Source organism: Cicer arietinum, chromosome 6, assembly GCF_000331145.2.
Source record: "Cicer arietinum cultivar CDC Frontier isolate Library 1 chromosome 6, Cicar.CDCFrontier_v2.0, whole genome shotgun sequence".
NCBI lineage: Eukaryota > Viridiplantae > Streptophyta > Magnoliopsida > Fabales > Fabaceae > Cicer > Cicer arietinum.
In genome coordinates this window covers 21,305,130-21,327,809 of record NC_021165.2, presented here as the reverse complement: position 1 = coordinate 21,327,809, position 22,680 = coordinate 21,305,130, and the positions used below count along the sequence as shown (strand labels likewise).

Sequence of the window (22,680 nt, the reverse complement as noted above, 5' to 3'; positions counted from 1 at the left end):
AAAACACCTATTGTGACACTCAAATTTTATGATATTTTTTTATTTATCACTAAAACCACTTTTAGTTACGGTTAAGGTGTCCCTATTTCTAAAGATATTTTTATAAAAAAAATTGGCTAAATTACATAAGTGGTCCTTTAACTTAATTTCAGGTAACGTTTTAGTCCTTTATCTTTTTTTTTTTTCCGATTTAGTCCTTTATTCCTAAAAATATCAAATAAAGTATGAAAATATGAGTTTATTTGAAGATTTACATTACGAATTTGATGAAATTTGTATTATATTGAAGAATATAATTAATTTTATGAGTTTTGATTGAATTTTTTTTTGAATTTTTGTATAAAAAAGGATATCATTGTTGAAATTTTAAAACATAAAATATCAAATTGTCACTTAAAATTAAAATAAAGGATCAAGTCGGAAAAAAAAAAATAAAAGACTAAAACGTTACCTGAAATTAAGTTAAACGACCACGAATGTAATTTAGCAAAAAAAATTAAAGGCACAAAAATCTTCTAACTAGAAAATGCTTTTCCCTTTTTTTTCCATTTCTCTCAGGTTTGGTTAAACCCAGTTCTCTTATATTCCCTCTCATTCCCTCTCAGAAGATTTTTCATATTCTAGTTACCGTGAAATCGCTTTTCATTTTCCCTCAAATCGTTTTGCTTCTCTAGATTTTCTTCGAATTTCCTCTTCGATTCATATTTTTCTTCAATCTTTTTGTTCAATCCGATTTATCTCATCACAATTAAGCTGATTCAGTTTTTCCCTTCTTCACTCTCGTAGCAATTCGATTTTCTGCTATTCAATTTAGCTCATCTTCTCTCAAATCGTAAAATCGCTCATTTTCTCTCAAATCGTAAAATAGCTCATTTTCTCTCAAATCGTAAAATCACTCTTCTTCTCTCAAATTGTTCTTCTTCTTCTTCTTTCGATTCGATTTTGTTGATCTAATTTTGTTCAATTTCGTTCGTCGTCTCACAAAATCGTAAAAATTAAGTTTCAAATCGTTCTTAGATCTCAAGTAAATGAATATGGTTCTTCCATCACAATTTCCTCAAAATCCATTTCCTTCAAGACCTCTTCACCGGATTATCAGGCTCCGCCGTTGACTTCACCTATAACTCTTCTTCCCAAATCTATGACACTGTCGTTTCAAAGTGCTGGATTCTTCAAGGCAGATATTGGGTGGCTCCCTGGTTTATTGTGATAGCCAGCTATATTCAGTAAGTTGCAGAACTAGTCTTCAATTCATTGTTTTTTTGTATGTCTTTATGTCCCCTTAAATTTGCTTTGCTTGCTAATGTTAGGTTAGTTTGTTGATAAATGTTTGTTACTTCTTGTTAATGTTATTATGCTTATGCTTATGATGAAGAGAAGCGAGACGTCTAAGTATTTTTCTGCCTAGTTGGATTCTTGGCTCTCAGATGTTGAAAAAAAACACTTGTATATAGCATTTGGATTAATGTGATCACATTATTCATATGTAATTTGCTGTTTTTGTACCATGTTAGCATGCCCTTTGTTGTGTGCACATTTTTTCTTTTGATTGCTGGACTTGCTTTCATCTTATGTTTAGTTTGTGGCATAACCCTACAGATGATCTTTGGGGTTTATTATTATGGCTCTATCCCTGAAGAGAGGTATATGCAAACAATTGAGCTTCAAAGGTTTATACCTTAGCCTCAAGGTGAAATTCATTTGACACTGTCCATTAAGTCTGTTTTTAAGCATTTGACTTCATAATGGTCACTGCTATAAGAAGCTAGAATTAGAATCTAGTTCATGTATGAACCTTCGGAGTAGTGATCTCTGGAAGGAGTGGCTTCAATATTGCTTGAGAGGAATAATGGAAGATAGTGATGGTGAATGAAGATACACGTTGGCAGGAGTGGTTACGAATTATAGCGGTGTACCTATCGACACCCAAATGTTCAAGTCAACCATTTGTGTTAGGGCTTGTAATGACAACTAACAACTTGTAACTGCATAACCGCCCCTCCGTTAGATTTTGTACTGTTGATTAATGGGAGCTCCATTTTGTCTTCGAATGAGCTTGAAGGCATTGGGCTGGCTGACATGACCTTTGGCCTGTGGACACCTAAGATGGTGCAGAACATATTTTAATAATTAAAAAATATTGTGTGGCACTCAATGGTTGAGTGGCATGGAAAGAGAAAGAAAAACAAAACACTGCTGTTTGCCAAAGAAAGAAATAACAAGGAACCGGAACATTACTGGATAGAGTTGTGTGAACAAAGTGTACCATTTTGTTTAGAGTACCAATGCAAGCTAGTGTCCATTAAGGTGTTAAGATGAAAGAGCCCTGCTTGAATTTGGTACGGCATCATTTTAATGATTCTCTTTTCTAATTAGAGGCCTTGCTAAAAGGATGAGCGGAGCTCTGAGTAAACATTCTAGATAATGTTTCTGCATTTTTGGAAGGGAGAGAGGGGAACTGATTCTGTTTGTTGTTATTATTAATAATTTCTGGTTGCTTCTCTCCTCCCAAGTTTGTCATATTTTGTAACCATGACACGTAAGTTACAGCTTATCTCCTAATTTGGTAAATGGAGATGTTGGGGCCGCAATAGAGTTTCTAATGGCAGAACAAGGAGCAGAAGAGTGCTCTTCAAATTTTGATTGCCTTCAAAGCCAGGCTAGTACTAACGGTAATGTCTAGTCATTTCATTTTGCACTTTCTGAAATTTAAACCATCAGATTTCCCTGTTCATAATTGTTAATTTGGTTTTCTCTAGCATATTACATCTTGGTAGGATTCATTCATGTTTGTGTTAACTCTTCATATTCCAACTCTTAACTCAAATTCCTGGAATGTGCAGGTTGTGATGTAAATGAGAATCGTGAAAATCACAAAGAAAACATCGTAGAGGACAACACTAATGATAAATCAAACAATGGCTCCAAGAAAACCAATGATAAAATCACATTACAACAAAATGACAAGGTTTTCTTTCTATTTTTCTTCTTGTATTGTGATTTGTTGGTGTTTAAATTGCCTTTGAGTTGGTTATGTGATCCAAAATCAATATGTTGTTCGCATTCACAAACACTGTTCTAATACTATGCTGGACATTTTGAAAACAACATAATATTTTGGACATTTTGACGTAATAAAAAATTGAAAACGGTGTTTTTGGTGTGACATGGCACAACAATGTTTTTCAAAGTTGATTGACATGGTAGTTGGAAAATCGGAGTTTCTAATGTTCTCCCAGGTTTGCAAGGAACTTGGCCTTCGAAACGAGATGGAATGTATTGTAACTGCCATGTCTGCTATGGAACCAATCATTGTGAAGGCTGATGAACAACAAGCTTACTCCATTGAGTTTCGGAATTGGTGTCTCAATCTCAAAACTCACTTGTATGAGGCTGAAGATATGTTGGACAATCTCCACGCTCTTCGCAACCTTGTTATTTCACAACCACAGGTTATTGCTTCTTCTTTGTTTTTTATTTCTTTCTCTAATTTTAGTTTTCAGAGTTTGAATTATGAATTTTGTAGTTATAACTCTTTGTAGTGTTAGTTTGGCAATCAAAGTATCTGCTTGAAACTTATTTGTCTTCATGACTCAATTATTGATATTATTATTATTTAAGTCATTTTATATACTTGTAGGATGGGGAAGTTGTTGGCGACTTGCTTCGGGGGCTAGATCATAATCAAGCTCTGTCATGTTTCGGTACTCAACATGGTGAGTTACATAAAGGAACGAGGCCACGCGAGTGGTATTTTGTTGAAAGTGATGTGTTGTTTTGGATTTGTTTTTGGTTATATGGTGTTTATGTACTAGAAAAAGTTTAATTAACGATGTAAATTTAGAGACTAGTTTTTTGTCTCTAATTTTCGTGGCTATTTCAATTTTCTCTAGGAATAGATGCTCGTACATATATAGTTTTTATTTTACATAGGGTGTGTTTGCCATAATGTTCTTGTTATTCATTGTTTGTTTAAAGTTGGAAATAGCTTGGCTTGAATTGTTGTTGGTTTTTAAAGGGATGTATAAATAAATAATAATTTGAGTTTTAATGGTGATATATCATGTTTACCATTCTGCCATTTAACAAAACCAGAAAATAATTGTTCATGCTTATTAGATAGATACCCTTGGATTTGGTTCCTTTGTTTAATTCACCTTGGTAATCCTAAACTATCTCTAGCTAATAATGTGTGGATATATAGAGAAATGACATCAAAATTTTATAACCCATGTGGATATTTGGATTTCCGGCAAGAATAACAGAATTACAGTGAGTGGTTTTGCCAAACTTACTTACTGCTCATTCAAACATACACCAATCATATGTTACAACTTACAAGCTCAAGTGGACCATATTACTTGAACCACATTGTAGATGCAGCCAAACAGACACATAAATAACCATGAGTTGAGATGGCCACCTTTAAAAACTAGTACTTTTGGTGTTGGACAGGATTCTTCATACTTATAAAGTTCAACTGTTGACAATAGGAATTCTTTGGCCACTACACATCATGGAACTACATTTACAAAATGCATAATGTGATGTGTTAACTTATGTCGTTGGCTATTTGTGCACAATTGACAAAATTGGCTCATGCTCAATTAATTCATACTGTAATTGCTCTCTGCAGGGGTATTGACTTAGCAAGGTGGAAAGAACTTCGAGAGGAAAGACGAGAAGTGGCTGATTTGGAAAAATTTGTTCAACACGTGCATGGAAATCATTTTATACCAAACATGGCATTAGTGGACTGCACAACTGATTCTGCCATTGTTGGCTATTACTATGATTGGTTGCGCAAAGGAATACATGTAGTTACCCCCAATAAGAAAGCAAATTCAGGACTACTTGATCAGGTAAAGTAATCCATTTGTCCTTTTGATGGATAAAATGCTATTGGTTGTTTTTTTACTTGTCTCCCCTAATTAGTTAGTGCAATAGGTTTTTGAAATTTCATACCTATTTTGTCACTATGTACTCTGCTAGAAATAGAATTTACCGTACATCAATTTAGGTTCATCTATTTTCAACTTTTATGATTTTTTTAAAGAATATATCAGTTTAAGGAAAAGAGCACTTGATTAAGATTTTGTCTGAAAAGGAAAACCACATAATTGCATTGTCAGTACAAGGTAATTTGGAGAGGTAGCTTCTACTCATTCATCATTTTTGTTATATCCTTTTTCCTCTGGCTTTTGTCCCCTTCTCTCTCTTTTTAAGAAAACAAAAACTTCGTGTAAATTGAATCATATGTTTTTGCAGAAATCATGTGTTAGCATTCTAACAGATTCTTCATGTTGAGGATTAAAACTAATCAGTAACTTAATTAGTTGAAGCTGTTTGTGGATGTCATTTTCAACTATGTTTGCTGTGTAGACAAAATAGATTTGTGTGATTATGAGATATGTGCAATTTGAAAATATTGTGTTTGCAGTATGAACATTTCTTATTGTATATTTCAATGACATTAGTTAATAAAAATATATTAGAAATTTAAATATAATTTATTGGTATTAATAATTTAGAATTACAATTAGTAGGGAGCTAAAAAAAATAGTTTAATAAATAATAATAAGTTTTAGTGACAGACAATACTGTAGGAATAGATTAATTCTTTATTTATATTTATCTAGTTTTTAGTGACAGTCATTAGTGTAGGTAGATATTAAAAACATGTAGTGACAATCCTCAGAACATGTAGTGACAGTCCTCAAAGTGTAGCAGGACGCCCCCTTAAAGTTGACACTAGATTTGAGTGTCACTCAAAGTATTATTGATCTTTACCTACAGTTGTTTACTTTTAGTGACAAACTTTATATGTCACGATAAGTCAATTTTTTTGTAGTGAATTGCCCCAACATTCTCAAATAGCTAATCCTCCACTAATGATGATGGATGAACTTTGACTCAACTGAAAATCATATAGTGACAGGTATTATCACAAGGATAAGGACAATCAATGACCGTAACACCTTATCGATCAAAAAACCAGTCTCCAACAGTTAAAGCAATTACCTACATATTGTTAATGTATATGTACATATTAGTATTAGATACATAAATATATTTAAATTAAACACTATTATTAGCAATCATCTCAAGAATCACCATTAAGTAGCATTTTCCATTGTCAAAAGTCAAGCTTGTACTAACATTTCCCATTGTCAACTAAAAGCTAGCACTCACCTTGTTCCCAACAGCTGGAGCTTGTACTATTGGTGTAAGTTGATAATTTGATCCAATAGCAACCAAGTTCGCTATTTTGATGAAAATACTTAGTGAAAAATGATGGTTGTTTTTTTAGGATTCGTGATAAAGAATGAAGAATAACACACATGGGCAATACAATGAGTTGAATGAATGTGGGAAAATCAACCCAAAAAAAATTTAAACATTATATTTTGAGATACATGTATGTATTTCGAAAAACTTAAAAAAAGATTTTAAAGTACATAAACATGTTCGAAAAACTTAAAAATAAGTTTTACAAAACACAGTTTGAGTTTTTTAGAAAAATTTATATTCCGGAAAACATAGAAAAAAAATCATAATACGAATTTTGATTTTCAAAAACATAATTGTAAACAAAATTTCTCTAATCATTCAACAAACTAAAATTATGATATAATAATTTCACTATTTTTAATTTTACTTCTATAGAAAAACATATGCATAATTTTTTCTTTTTAATTAATTATCCTAGACTATAATATAAAACCTGATTTCAATATTAAAAATATAAAAAATTTATCAATTTACTTATTAGTTAACTAAAATATTGATATATAAATTAAAAGATTTGTGTCATTAAGTCATATATCCCATACAATAAAAAATTATATATTATCTCGAGCAAATCACGAGTTAAATAAAGTCAATAATTAACCAATTAGGTAGGCATTTAAAAATTTAATTCTAATAAACTTCAAATTTTGGTTTAATTGATAAAAAAAAAATATATATACAAGGTCTATGGTGTATAGGTTAGAGATATTTAAACATTAATAATTTTACATAACTATTATATCTTTTTTATGGAGTTATAGAGACCATTCCGTAATAATTAAAGGATCCAAGTATCAAGAGTTTGTCACATATATTGATTTAATTAAATAAGATTCTTTAACAAATAACTATTTAAAAAAAGATTACATTCACTAAAAAAGTTATACATAGTGATTATTGGCATGATTTCTTCTTAAAATATTATTTGAAAACTGATGACAATTAATGTTTAGATTCTACTGCAATATTGAGACATTATTTATAAAACATATCACTCACATTACTGTCCAAGAATAATGTAGTTCTGTAACAATATCTATATATAGATGGATGAGTTGCATATAGTTGAATAAAACAGAAACCTTGATATATCAAAAACCCTTGCCTTCTATATTCTTGTTTCATGGCTTCCTTTTTTAATATGGGTGTCTTTTTGTTGCTTCTCGTGCTTATTGGGTTGGAGACTTCTAAAACAGGTACACTTCTTGTTTGATCTTTGATTTAATTATAGTATGTTCAACTCTTTTTTTTTTTGTGATAATTTGGGCGATTGTCCAAAGTCTAACATTTAAGGAATCGATTTTTATAAATATATAGTGTGACATCAATTTGTTATTTACTGAATATAAAATTTAGATGAGTTGAGTTTTAAAGACTCAGAGTAAGGAAGTGCTTCTAAATTATTCACTACAAAGATGATTTTATTGAAAGTGAAAATTAAACTCGTAACTTTTTTTAATAATATATAACTATTTAGAGAGGTATTGATTTTGATTTAAATATTAGTAATATACTGAATTCTTATGTCTTCTTTTGTAGTATATTCTGCAAAAAGAGAAATAAATAAGAAAAATATAAAAGAACAGGTGAAGAGAGATAAAACAATGTGGTTGATATTTTTATATTTTGACTAAAATAATGTTATACATGACAAGACATTATTTTTCAAAATATAAAATATCCACACTTTTTTGTCTTGTCATGTAAAGAAAATATTTGATTTTCATTCCTTTAAAATATGAATTTGATATAAATAAATAAAAGAGCAAAATTTTATTGTTATTTAATTACTTTTTTCTATACATTATTAAAATTTTAATTATGATATGTCACTATAAAAAAATTTATAATATCAACACGTTACAACAATTTATAGGCATGATTTTAAATGTTGTTGTAATAAAAGTTAAATATTTATAATTTATAATTAGCTGATACTATAAAAACTCTCTACACTAACGGTGTTAATAAATTAAATCGTATTAATAAATTACCTTCCATTAGACACATTATTATTTTAAAAATCTTTAACAACACTAAAACTAAACCTATTGATTTTACATTTTAGTGACATAAAAATAAAGAATTTTTTTTTTGCCAATTTTTTTTTTTTTGAAATCCTCTACTTTTATAAGATTAAATACCTAAAATTTGATAAGGAACAAAATAAAAATGTATGAAATTTATAAAGATAAAGATGATAAGTCTATTTAACTCGTATTATTAATTTAATTTAATGCAGCTGCACAATCAATAGGAGTTTGTTATGGGATAGTGGCAAACAACTTGCCTCCTGCTGCGGAAGTAATAGAACTTTTCAAAACTAATGGCATTGCAAAAATGAGAATATATAATCCAGATCAAGCAACCTTGGAGGCCCTTAGAAGGTCCAACATAGAACTTGTCATTGGGGTCCCTAATGAAGACATGCAATCAATTTCCAATGATGTTTCATCAGCAACTAGTTGGGTACAAAACAATATAATAAATTACTCTAATGATGTCATATTTAGGTACATTGTTGTTGGAAATGAAATAAATCCTAATGATCCAACATCACAATTTGTTCTTCCTGCAATGCAAAATATTTATGCAGCACTTGCAACTGCCAACTTACAAAATCAAATTAAGATTTCAACCGCTATACAAGTAGGCTTGTTGGGAAGTTCCTACCCTCCATCACAAGGAGAATTTAGTCCTGATGCAATTCCATATTTAACTCCAATAGTTAACTTCTTAGTGACCAATGGAGCACCACTTCTTGCTAACGTGTATCCATACTTTGCTTATATTGGTAATGAAGCGGACATTCCTCTTGAATATGCTCTTTTTACTCAACAAGGAACCACTGATATTGGGTACCAAAACCTATTTGATGCAATGTTAGATGCATTATATGCTGCTGCTTTGAAAATTGGGGCATCCAATTTACAAATAGTTGTGTCTGAGAGTGGATGGCCATCTGCAGGTGGAGAAGGGGCCACAACTGAAAATGCTGCTGCATATTATACGAATTTGATTAATCATGTCAATAGTGGGAATGGAACTCCTATGAGGCCTGGTCAACCTATTGAGACTTATTTGTTTGCTATGTTTGATGAAAATCTGAAGCCTGGTGCAGCAAGTGAGCAATATTTTGGTCTCTTCACCCCTGACAAATCACAAAAATATAATATAGCTTCAATACATAATAACTGAATGTCTATAACATATAACAAAAGAGAATGGTTTGTTGATATGAGGTGAGTTTCACTGTTTTATAATAAATACACAGTTAACTCGATCGTATGATATTTTTATCAGAGTATCGGAATATTTTGCATTTTAAGATGTAATTCACCTCTTCTATTGTAATAAGTGACTTATCTTTCTTTAATACATAGTGTACACAATTATTTTAAAGTTTTTAATAATTACTTTTAAAATATTATTACTTTTATTTGATTTAATGAGATATTTTATGTGTCAATCTAAATTTTTTAATAATTTTTAAAAAAAATACTACTATTCTTATTTTATTTATACTAAAATACATGATTTTGTGAATAAAAATTGATTTATTGATATATTTTATGCTAAATCATAGCAGTATCATGTGTAAATTGTGTAAATTAGGTGATTTAAGATTTTTTATTTGTACTTTCTGTACCTACGTTATTTTGGTCTCTTCACTCCTGACAAATCACAAAAATATAATATAGTTTCAATTAATTAAATTGGTATTTTAAAAAAGATATCTATTTAAATAAAATTGCACAAAATACATGCTAGGTATTTTATGTTTCACCAAAGTAACAATTTAGTCATTTATGGTCTTTTTTTTTTTAATACTTAAGTCTTTTAAGTTTATCTCAGTATCCGTTTAGATCTGTTAACTTTTTATTTTTCTAATTTAATTTTTTTAAGTTATATTTTCCTTTCAGTATTAGTCTTTTAGTTATATTAAATTATGCACGTAGTCCATTAAATTTGATTATTTTCTTTAATTACTAATAAGATATTAATACAAACAGTACAATTAGTTAACTATCTATTCTACTTTACAAGTAAATGACGTTAATTATATTGATTATGTTGATAACATATACTACCAAGTTTAGAGGTTATATATGTGCATAAATGGTTGTAAAAAAATCAAAAAAATATAGACTGCTTATAAGATTTGATGATTGTTTTCGAAATAATTAATATACATGACTTATTTGTTTTCCATATAAAAATATACAAACATAAATCACATCTCTCTAAACTAAATAGTATAAAATCAAAATTTCACCCTAAACACACTTATTAAATTATGGAAGGAAACTAAAAGTTAATTGAGCTTCGCTCTTGGTATATGGATATTTGATGGGAGTTATTGACCCTTCCTTTCTTATGTTAAAATCTCTTTGTGGGTAGGATTTTAAAAGAAATTATTTTAAAGGGTTAAGTCTAGATTTTAATATATATTTAATATTTTAAAAAGAATTAAAAGAACAGTATGATAAATAAATATATTATATTATTCTTTAACTTTTTTTAAATATTAAAATTGAAATTTAATTAACTATTCAAAGTCTTCTCCTAAGTTTATAATAGACGGAAATGTTCTCGTTCAACTTACTTATTAGCACCTCAATCACAAAGCTCGTAGAAATTCTCCATCATCATAGACCACAAGCTAAACTAAAATTAAGCTTAGTAGAAATTCTACAAGCTAAAATTAAGTTTAGTTAAGTTATAGAAATTCCCGTACGAAATAAAATTAAAACTGCAAAGGTTTACATTACAATACACACATTATAATTATACATTGAGAAACATTAGTTAACTTTGATCAGATAAACTTTAGTTTCAGTACTATAAAACCAAAACTAATTGTTCAGGCTAATAATTTAATTAATTAAGTGGTAAAATTACTTTGATCTCCTTGTTTTTCAGCTAGTATTGCATTGTATTCCTCTCTCAGGATGTTATACTTCTTGCTTAAGGCATTGAAACCTCCCATTTTGTCCCCTGTGACATCCTTTTTCTTTTCCAAACGGTGCTTTGTCGATTCAATTTGTCTCTTGAGCTCTTGAATTTTGGAACTTTTTTCCTCGTGCTCTTTTTGTAACACTTTCAACTCTGACAACTTTGGTCCTAATTAAATTTCCAAATAAAATGACAACCTTGTCAATAGAAAACAAAACATTCTAGTTATGATCACACAATCACATGAATTTAATGGTTGAAATTAAATTACTGGTAGGTTCCATTATGGTGTGTTCAAAGTTCAAACACAAGGAACAAAAATCACAGCAAAGTGTCATGGATATAGAACATGAAACATCACTAATGAGTGTTTTGTCATATTTCTCATTGATCCAAGAGTTATATGCAGAAAGGCTCAAAATTTTACAACAGACATTTTTGGTTTCTAAATGTTACATTGAAATGGATGAAGTTGTGGATTTAACTACACTTTCTTCAACTCCTACACTTTCTTTTTGGTTTATACAAAAGAGAGACTCATATGCCAATTGAGATTTTCTTTCTGTGTGGCTCTGCTTCTCTTTACAACTATATATAATATAGAGTTTCCTTGTCATCATAAACTCTCTACTATGCATCGACATTTAAAAATTATTCAAAATATTTACGAGAAATGATGTTGTCCTTTAAAATTAGAAATTTATGGTTCTCCTTGTAGACAATAGTAACATAAATTGAAGTCGATATGATAAAAACGATAAAATTAAATGAATTAAATTTTAAATCGTTTATTTTTTTTTATCAAACTAATATCGATATATTATGTCTTTATTACACACATTATAACAAAAAACATAGTACAATTACTTTTAAAAATTAACGCAATTATTGTGAAAATTTCAAATAGTTTTTTAATAACTATTTTGTCCATGACAGCAACAAAAATGATAATTGTTAGTTATTGACAAATATAAATCGAGACAATTTAGTTTATAAACCACGATTTATTAATGAATCAAATGAAAATTGATGATGTATACCATTAAGCCATTAACGACGTCACTCACATTAATGTCTAGATTATTCACTACAAAGATGATTATATCGAGAGTGAAAATTGAACTCGTAATTTTTTTAATAATGTATAAATATTTAGAGAAGTATTGATTTTGATTTAAATATTAGTAATATACTCAATTAATATATTCTTTTGTAGGCAATTGTGCACACAAAAAAAATTCTTTTGTAGGCAATTGTGCACACAAAAAAAAAGAGAAACAAATAAGAAAAATGTAAAACAACATGTGAAGAGAGATAAGATAATGAGGTTGATATTTTATATTTCGACAAAAATAAAGTTATACATGACAAGACATTATTTTTCAAAAACATAAAATATCCACACCATTTTTTGCCTTGTCATGTAAAAAATTATTTGATTTTCATCCCTTTAAAATACGAATTTGATATTAAAAAAAAAAAAGAGCAAAATTTTGTCTTTATTTAATTACTTTTTTCTATACATGATTAAAAGTTTAATTGTGATATGTCACTATAAATTTTTTTATAATATCAACACATTATAACGATTTATAGGCATGATTTTACATGTAGTTATAATTAAAGTCAAATATCTTTAATTTGTAATTAGTTGATACTATAAAAAATCTGTACATTTTTTGTGTATATAAATCAAATCGTATTAGTAAATGACCTTCCATTAGACACATTCTTAGTTTATGAATCTTTAACAACACTAAAACTAAATCTATTGATTTTACATTTTGGTGAAATAAAAATAAAGATTTTTTTTTGCCAAGAATAAAAACCTACATTTTTTAGAAGGAACAAAATAAAAATGTATGAAATTTATAAAAATAAAGATGGTAAGCCTATTTAACTCATATTATTAATTTAATTTAACACAGTTGCACAATCATTAGGAGTTTGTTATGGGATAGTGGCAAACAACTTGCCTCCTGTTGTGGAAGTAATAGATCTTTTCAAAACAAATGGCATTGCAAGAATGAGAATATATAATCCAAATCAAGCAACCTTGGAAGCCCTTAGAGGGTCCAACATAGAACTTGCCATTGGGGTCTCTAATGAAGACATCCAATCAATTGCCAATGATATTTCATCAGCAACTAGTTGGGTCCAAATCAATATAATAAACTATGCTAATGATGTCATATTTAGGTACATTATTGTTGGAAATGAAATAAGTCATAATGACCCAACATCACAATTTGTTCTTCGTGCAATGCAAAACATTTATGGAGCACTTGGCAACTTACAAAATCAAATTAAGATTTCAACTGCTATACAATTAAGCCTGTTGGGAAGTTCCTACCCTCCGTCACAAGGAGAATTTAGTCCTGATGCAATTTCATATATAACTCCAATTGTGAACTTCTTAGCGACCAATGGAGCACCACTTCTTGCTAATGTGTATCCATACTTTGCTTATATTAGTGATCAAAAGGACATTTCTCTTGAATATGCTACTTTTACTCAACAAGGATACACTGATATTGGGTACCAAAACCTATTTGATGCAATGTTAGATGCATTATATGTTGCTGTTTTGAAAACCGGGGCATCCAATTTGCAAATAGTTGTGTCTGAGAGTGGATGGCCATCTGCAGGTGGAGAAGGGGCCATAACTGAAAATGATGATGCATATTATACTAATTTGATTAATCACGTCAATAGTGGGATTGAAACTCCTATGAGGCCCAATCAATCTATTGAAACTTATTTGTTTGCTATGTTTGATGAAAATATGAAGTCTGGTGCAGCAAGTGAACAATATTTTGGTCTCTTCACTCCTGATAAATCACAAAAATATAATATAGCTTCAATTAATTAAATTAATATTTTAGAAAATATATGTATTTAAATATAATTTAATAAAATATATGTTAAGATTTTTTATGTTTCATTGAAGTAACAATTTAGTTATTTATTTGTTTTTTTATAACACGTGAAGCTTAGTTCAGTATCTACTTACATTTTTTAATTTTTCTAATTTAGTCTTACAAGTTATATTTTACTTTTTGCTAAAACCTTTAAATTATTATTAAGATATAATGCAAACAACGATTGGATTGACTATCCATGTCATTTTACAAGTGAATGAAGTTAACGATATTAATTATGGACATAAAACTGTGTTACCAATTTATATAGGTCATATATTATAACAATGTGTTTATCTAAAAAAAATCAATTTTTTTTTTGTACAAATAATAATTGAATGTTAAAAAGAAAAGAGAGTGTTTGTTGGTGTGATAATACATTTACAAGAAACCCTATTCACGACTAAACAAACCCAATTTTCTTCAAGAATTGAGATATATTGTATATTTAATTAATGATTTTGATATCGTGAATGTTATAATTAACAAGACATGTATATTCTTGATACTTCAATTTTATCATATATATATATATATATATATATATATATATATAGTTTTGTTACATTTTTATGTATTTTGCTGTTTTATATTGTTAATTTGGATATTGTTAGTCTGCTAGTAGATTCATTCTTTTTATTAATTTGAATAAATATCACTTTTAGTGTATAAAAAAACCAAATATTTTTTCTAGATTATGTAGTTATTTTTTCCCTAATATTACTTAATATATTATAGCAAAAAAGTTAAAAATATCATTTAATTATAACTTTATATAGTTCAATCAAGATTCATGAATAAATAATGTTTTAATTTAAGGGAGAAATATAGAAGAAAAGTGATAAAGATGCGGTGGGTTCAATATTTTTACTAATAAAAATAACAACTAATATTTTATATTAGAAAAATTCAAAAAAATCAAGTAATTGAGTTAAAATAGTTAATTAATTTTAATTAAGGGCGAATCATCATAGAAAATCCTAATTTAAATCATGACTGTAATAATTTTTTGTCATAATTTTTTGTCAGATTTTATTTACCTCTCTATCAAATTTTAAATTACTAAAATCTTATTTTTAAGTTTGTATAAACACTTGATAGATACGCATTTAAGTGAATGGAAAGTTTCTCTAAGAAAAAGTATCAAATAAGTTTGATTGCTCAATATATCTTCAATTGAAAGTTAGAGATCAATTCTTCCAATTATATAGATTCAAATAAATAAATTATTTTTCAAATAAATAAATAAATTATTTTTCAATAAATGCCTAAATTATTTATCACGCAATATATTGATCCCGAAGAAGTGTGATATGGACTTTGGAGTTCGAATGACTTACAATTTCAAATGAACCTAGCAAGAAGTCATTTTGGTTCAATAGACTGACACAAAATAACAACAAAAACAAATTTCAAATTTTGGACTATTATGTAAGTTGTAATTGAGAACGTTTCCTTCACGTAGCTAAACAATACATCATTATTGGTGGCTAATTAACATTCTTGTAAGCATTTATGGCTATGAATCAACTAGAACTCTCAAAAAAGTACCAAATTCTAAGATTCTCTTTAAAAAACTTCTTATGAAGTTATTAATATTATCAAAATAAATTTTTTAAAATTCTGATCCATTATTTTATAGGGTTTAAGGGAGGAGACTCAGAGGCTTACAAATTTCCAATATTTTGATAATTTTGAAATTTTTTTTTTCTCAAAAAAATTAAAAAAAAATTTTCATAGAAAATTTTTAAAATTTTTTTTTTCTCAAAAAATTTAAAATTTTTTCTCAAATAAAAAAATTTAAAAAAATCGTAAATAATTTTTTATCGGAAAAAATCGAAACTTTTTTATCGGTTGATTTTTTTTAAACATACTATAGGCCCACTAAATCCACAAAATTTTAGGGGCTTACTTTTTGGGGCATTTTCAATTATGAAATTTTTTTGTCCTTCCAACTTGTGGGCTATGGCAAATAATTGATAGACTTGTAAAATTCACAGGTCTACAATTAACACAAAATAATATTTCCTTTTTCCTAAAATATTTTTCGTAAACAAACTATTTCAAAAAGTTTGTCATTTTTAGTTTTTAATACAATTATATTTTATTTTTGTAATTTTATACTCTAATTTATATAATTTATATTATTTCTAAATTATTATTCTATATTTTGGATTTATAGTAATAAAAATATTCTAATAAATAATAACAATAAATTAATAAAATCACAATTATCTGTCTTTTATTTATTATTATTTTTTAATATGTGTGAAATAATAAAATGTAATAAATATTATGTGTGTGGTGGATGGAGTATTGGGATTTTCCTCTTTTTAAATTTATGCATTTAAATATGTGGAATAAAAGATATCACAGTTTGCGTCCTTAATTTATTTATATATATATATATATATATATATATATATATATATATATATATATATATATATATATATGGGTAGAATATGACACTTTAATGTCTACTATTTTTTTGTTTGTATACCGATCATGGGGTTATTGATTTATTGTTGGATTATTGTTCTCGTGATGTATATTCGAGTTTAATATGCGAAGATGATATGTTATACAATATTATATTTTTTATTAATGTATTAAAATTTTAAAATTTTGATCATTTCAATGTTTAAGTTTAAGATCCGCCACTGTTTGTCATGGTTTTATTGCGCTGAATGTGCTAGTTTGGATATACCCCTTGCGCTGATCATTTTTCATTCTAATATTACATGTATGAAAAATGTTTAACCAGGTAGAATAAAAGAATAAAATGTGTTTAACCATCATAAAATTAAAAGATACATCATAGTTAATAATTGTTAAATAATAATAGACAAATGCTGATAAATGTTTCAAGGGTTTGGAGAACTTGTTAGTTATTTAAATATAAAAATTCATTATTGAAAATGTATAAAAAAATAGTATTTAACTTTTTCAAAGTTTAAATTTTGATTTTTTTTTTTCAATACAAAATTTTTCTCTTTACATTTCTTCACAAGTACCCTTAAAGTACGTATTAGCGATATTCATAACAATAAAACAATAGTGGCGCGGATAATTAAAAAACTGTAAACACAAGTTGATACTACAAATGTCAATTTATCATGAAAAGATAAAAAAAATTGTTCTAATTGAATATTTCTAATACACAATCCTAACAATGGTAACATATCATTTGAAGCTTGTATTTCTTAACACGCAACATTGATTGTGTGTAACTTGCATTAGATAAAATTAAATAAATTGTTAGAATTAGTTAATCTTAGTAGCAAATTAATTTTTAGTTACAATGAAGTTGATTGTAGTAGTCATTTTGCATATTTTATTATAAGTCAATTTCACCAAACTCTCATCATACATTTCTTCCATTGTCATAATTTTTGGTTTGATGAATGCCAAATGTTAAACGTCATAAATTATTTAACAAGACCGTATATAAATTAAATTCATATACATATATATAATATAATAGTATAAATATATATTGAACGACTTATAATTAATTAAAAATAATGCAGTTGCACAATCCATAGGAGTTTGGTATGGAGTGAAAGGCGATAATCTACCATCAAGGCAAGATGTTGTGGATTTATATAAAGCAAAAGGAATTGGAAAAATGCGTATATACTATCTAGATGAAGAAGCCCTCCCATCCCTTAGAGCTTCCAACATAGAATTGATCCTTGATGTGGCTAAAGAAACCCTTCCTTCTCTTGCAAATGCCAATGAAGCCACAAATTGGGTCAACAAATATGTGACACACTATATACAATATGTCAATATGAAGTACATCATTGTTGGTAATGAAATCCATCCTAATGACAATGAGACCCAATACATTCTCCCTGCCTTACAAAACATTCAAAATGCAATTTCATCTTCCAATTTACAAATCAAAGTTTCAATAGCAATAGACATGACTTTGATTGCTAATTCCTATCCACCAAATGATGGTGATTTCAATGACAAGTCATATATACAACCAATAATTAACTTCTTAGTAAACAATGGGTCACCACTTCTTGCAAATGTTTACCCTTGCTTTGCTTATATTGGCGATGAACAAAATATTCCTCTTGACTATGCTCTTTTTACTCAACAAGGAAACAATAATCTTGTGTATCAAAACAATAATCTTTGATGCTATGTTAGAGCATCTGCAACGGTGCTTCATAGCAGTTACCTTTTTTTTTATCTACTTTCACAATTTAATAATAATATAATTATAACCGCTACCTTTTATTAATTTATTAATAATAATAAATTTATCATTTTTTATTAATTTATAGCCGTTAACTTCTTTTTAATTTATTAAATAATAATAATTTTGTAACCATTAGCTTTTTTTAGTTAATTATAACTAAAAAATAATAATTATAACCGCTACTTTCACAATTATTTCTTTTTCCATTTAAATTAATATTTTAAGTTATAATAAAAATAAATATTAATGTATAAATTAAAGTAATAGAACATAATATGATTTTTTTAAAGTTAAACCGTAAAAAATGAATGAGTTGATTTAGGTTGATGTGACATAATAGAACTTGAATCTTGAGTTCACCGTTGAAGTAGAAAATAAATGAATTGCTTCAAGATGATGTGGCACAGTAGACCCCGTCTGAAGAACCCATATTGAGTTCACCGTTGTAGATGCTCTTAGATTCAATTTATGCTGCTCTTGAGAAGATTGGAGCGTCCAATTTGCAAATTGTTGTGTCTGAGAGTGGATGACTATCACAAGGTAGAGATGGGACTACAATTGAAAATAGTGTTACGTATTATAAAAATTTAATTGATCGTGTTAAGAGTGGAAATGGGACTCCTAAGAGGCCTGATCGAACTATTGATACATACTTGTTTGCCATGTTTATTGAAGATAGAAAAACCTAATGCTGAAATCGAAAAACATTTTGGTATTTTCAATCTTGACAAATCACCTAAATATCAAAAGGATTTCAATTTAAAATACTATGAATAAGTGTGTTATGTGTGCACATGTTGTTTGTGTCTTTCTATTTATATCATGAATTAAGTAAATAAAAGATTATTTATATATTATTTACTAATGTAATTCCCCATATATTTTAGTTTGTGTTTGAGGTCATTGTGGAAAAAAAACATAATTGATTTTGTCTACCACACGCTTAATAGTGAAAATTATGCTTCCAAATATTTATTTGACTATAAGTGATAAAATAATTACTTTTACCTTAATTAAATAAAAATATTTTCATTAAATTTTACATCACATTAATTTGTTTAGTTCAAATGTTCACCCAAAGACACTTGATCAACCTTATACTTATTTTATACATTTATTTCCCTTTGGATTGGTTCTATGATACTAAGCTGTACAATGGTTTGAACAAACCAGATGTACATGACCCAAATCAATTACTTTAGTTTAAGTTTATTCTTTTTGGATCTTAATTTGATTTGATAGTTGTGGGTAGGTTAGACGAATTTTACCTCTCCACCATCACACTCAATTGATTAAGGAAAATTTGTATTTGTTTTTATTTTTAAACGAATTTAAAATTTAGATCTTCGCTCTAATGGATTGGATTTTTGCACACTCATTCATATACAATAAATTTAAAAATTATATTTAAATAAAATTATATTTTTAATCATTTATCTTATTTATTGTAACACTTGTATCTTTTTTTATTCTCAAATCAATTATTTATCATTTAAAAAGTACACAAGTTAATCATTTGAAAAAAATGTTGAGGTGACAAGCTACATCAGCAATGTTAGCATTTTTTTTAAATAAAAAACTCATAGCAATATTTATATCTTCATTATATTATTATTAAATTCAAAAGACAAAAAATACAAAATTCAAAAATAAAAACCTTCAATTAAAAAATAAACAAAAGATTTACAAAAATAAAAAACTCAAAATTAAAAAGAAAAAAGTATAATTAGAAGTTGCATAATTAGCTAGTGTCATAATTAGCTAGTGTCATAATTAGCTAGTGTCATAATTTGCATAATTGGCATAATTAGCTAGTGTCATAATTATTTTGAATTGTTAGCAAAAAAAAAACCAACAAACAAGCTTGGCTTAATTTTATCTGAACGTGAATGGTTGAGGTGATCATGTAACGGTTAGAAGTCACTTGAGCATAAAGGATTCAAATCTTATTAAATTATACTGAATATTATTTGATTTTTGAAAATTATATATAGTCAAACTCACTACTAGAAATTAAGATTCTGCAAATTTTCCTACAGCTTTAAGTTAAAAATCTGCAGAAAACACGTTTACCTGTGGATTTACCTGAGGAACCATTTCTGTAAAACCTTCGTGGATACTTGTTTTCTGGAATTCAACATCCGCAGGTAAGATATTTGGGGATAGTTCCGCAGGAAAAGTAAATAAAATCCGAAACATACATTTTATATACTTAAAGTATTTCTTACGAATTTTCATGCAGAACAAGTCTGTAGTAGCATTCCTGCGAATGTATTCTAAACGTATGAAATATTGTTTTGAATAAAAATCCGTAGGTAAATCCGTGTCAATATTGTTTTGGAAGAAAAATCCGCAGGAAAGGTTCACATGTAGATTTACATCATGCATCGATTTGTTTTTAGTTTTTGATTTATATGAAAATTTCAACTAAAAGTATACGAAAACATTATTATAAATATATTTTTGAAGTATTTAATTAGAATACTATTAAAATATTTTTGAATTCCCTAATAATTTAGTAAATACATTTTGTCTACTCAACTCAACCCATAGATTTGTTTTGTTTTCAATCGATCTAATTTTTATTTATTTGAATGAATATCTTTTTTAGTGTATAAAAAAAACCAAATGTTTTTTTCTAGATTATGTAGTTATTTTTCCCCTAATATTACCTAATATATTGGCATGATTTCAATATTAAAAGTTGTTTCAATTTACTTATTACTTAACTAAAATATTGATATATAAATTAAAAGATTTGTGTCATTAAGTCATATATCTCGTACAATAAAAAATTATATAGTATCTCGAGCAAATCACAAGTTAAATAAAGTCAATAATTAACCAATTAGATAGGCATTCGAAACTTTTATTCTAATAAACTTCAAATTTTAGTTTAATTGATAAATAAAAAAATACAATGATATATGGCGTAGGTTAGAGATATTTTAACATTAATTTTACATAACTACTATATCTTTTTTATGGAGTTATAGAGACCATTCCGTAATAATTAAAGGATCCAAGTATCAAGAATTTGTCACATATATTGATTTAATTGAAATAATATTCTTTAACAAATAATTATTTAAAAAAAGATTACATTCACAAAAAAAGTTATACATAGTGATTATTGGCATGATTTCTTCTTAGAGTATGATTTGAAAACTGATGACAATTAATGTTTAGATTTTATTGCAATATTGAGACATTATTTATAAAACATATCACTCACATTATTATAAATATATTTTTGAAGTATTTAATTAGAATACTATTAAAATGATGGTTGTTTTTTTAGGATTCGTGATAAAGAATGAAGAATAACACACATGGGCAATACAATGAGTTGAATGAATGTGGGAAAATCAACCCAAAAAAAATTTAAACATTATATTTTGATATACATGTATGTATTTCGAAAAACTTAAAAAAAAATTTTAAAGTACATAAACATGTTCGAAAAACTTAAAAATAAGTTTTACAAAACACAGATTGAGTTTTTTAGAAAAATTTATATTCCGGAAAACATAGAAAAAAAAATCATAATACGAATTTTGATTTTCAAAAACATAATTGTAAACAAAATTTCTCTAATCATTCAACAAACTAAAATTATGATATAATAATTTCACTATTTTTAATTTTACTTCTATAGAAAAACATATGCATAATTTTTTCTTTTTAATTAATTATCCTAGACTATAATATAAAACCTGATTTCAATATTAAAAATATAAAAAATTTATCAATTTACTTATTAGTTAACTAAAATATTGATATATAAATTAAAAGATTTGTGTCATTAAGTCATATATCCCATACAATAAAAAATTATATATTATCTCGAGCAAATCACGAGTTAAATAAAGTCAATAATTAACCAATTAGGTAGGCATTTAAAACTTTAATTCTAATAAACTTCAAATTTTGGTTTAATTGATAAAAAAAATATATATATACAAGGTCTATGGTGTATAGGTTAGAGATATTTAAACATTAATAATTTTACATAACTATTATATCTTTTTTATGGAGTTATAGAGACCATTCCGTAATAATTAAAGGATCCAAGTATCGAGAATTTGTCACATATATTGATTTAATTGAAATAAGATTCTTTAACAAATAACTATTTAAAAAAAGATTACATTCACTAAAAAAGTTATACATAGTGATTATTGGCATGATTTCTTCTTAAAATATTATTTGAAAACTGATGACAATTAATGTTTAGATTCTATTGCAATATTGAGACATTATTTATAAAACATATCACTCACATTACTGTCC

The 22,680-nt window shown here is 27.2% G+C and overlaps 3 protein-coding genes and 1 pseudogene across 4 annotated transcripts; all 4 read left to right on the top strand.

The window, feature by feature from the left end:
• The first annotated feature begins 575 nt into the window (after positions 1–575).
• Positions 576–5,456, top strand: LOC101508688 (uncharacterized). 2 transcript variants are annotated; one of them, XM_027335633.2, is made up of 5 exons: positions 576–1,226; positions 1,600–2,672; positions 2,844–2,968; positions 3,240–3,452; positions 3,641–4,627. In XM_027335633.2, the coding sequence occupies exons 2-5, from the start codon at positions 2,603–2,605 to the stop codon at positions 3,824–3,826; spliced, it is 594 nt and encodes a 197-aa protein (XP_027191434.1). In that variant the 5' UTR covers positions 576–1,226; positions 1,600–2,602; the 3' UTR covers positions 3,827–4,627. The 2 variants fall into 2 exon arrangements, with proteins under 2 accessions (XP_027191434.1, XP_004505654.1); XM_004505597.4 differs by lacking the exon at positions 576–1,226 and adding an exon at positions 4,637–5,456 and having other exon boundaries at positions 1,233–2,672; positions 3,641–3,716.
• Positions 5,457–6,896: 1,440 nt separating this feature from the next.
• LOC101499808 (glucan endo-1,3-beta-glucosidase-like) lies at positions 6,897–9,489 on the top strand. Its single transcript, XM_004505741.4, has 2 exons — positions 6,897–7,487; positions 8,534–9,489. The coding sequence occupies exons 1-2, from the start codon at positions 7,415–7,417 to the stop codon at positions 9,487–9,489; spliced, it is 1,029 nt and encodes a 342-aa protein (XP_004505798.1). The 5' UTR covers positions 6,897–7,414.
• A 3,616-nt stretch (positions 9,490–13,105) lies between these two features.
• Positions 13,106–14,119, top strand: LOC101499507 (glucan endo-1,3-beta-glucosidase-like). The gene is made up of 2 exons (XM_027335264.1): positions 13,106–13,133; positions 13,176–14,119. Exons 1-2 carry the CDS (start codon positions 13,106–13,108, stop codon positions 14,117–14,119), a joined length of 972 nt encoding a protein of 323 aa, XP_027191065.1.
• Positions 14,120–16,808: 2,689 nt separating this feature from the next.
• LOC101499186 (glucan endo-1,3-beta-glucosidase-like) lies at positions 16,809–19,164 on the top strand (annotated as a pseudogene).
• Positions 19,165–22,680: the final 3,516 nt, after the last annotated feature.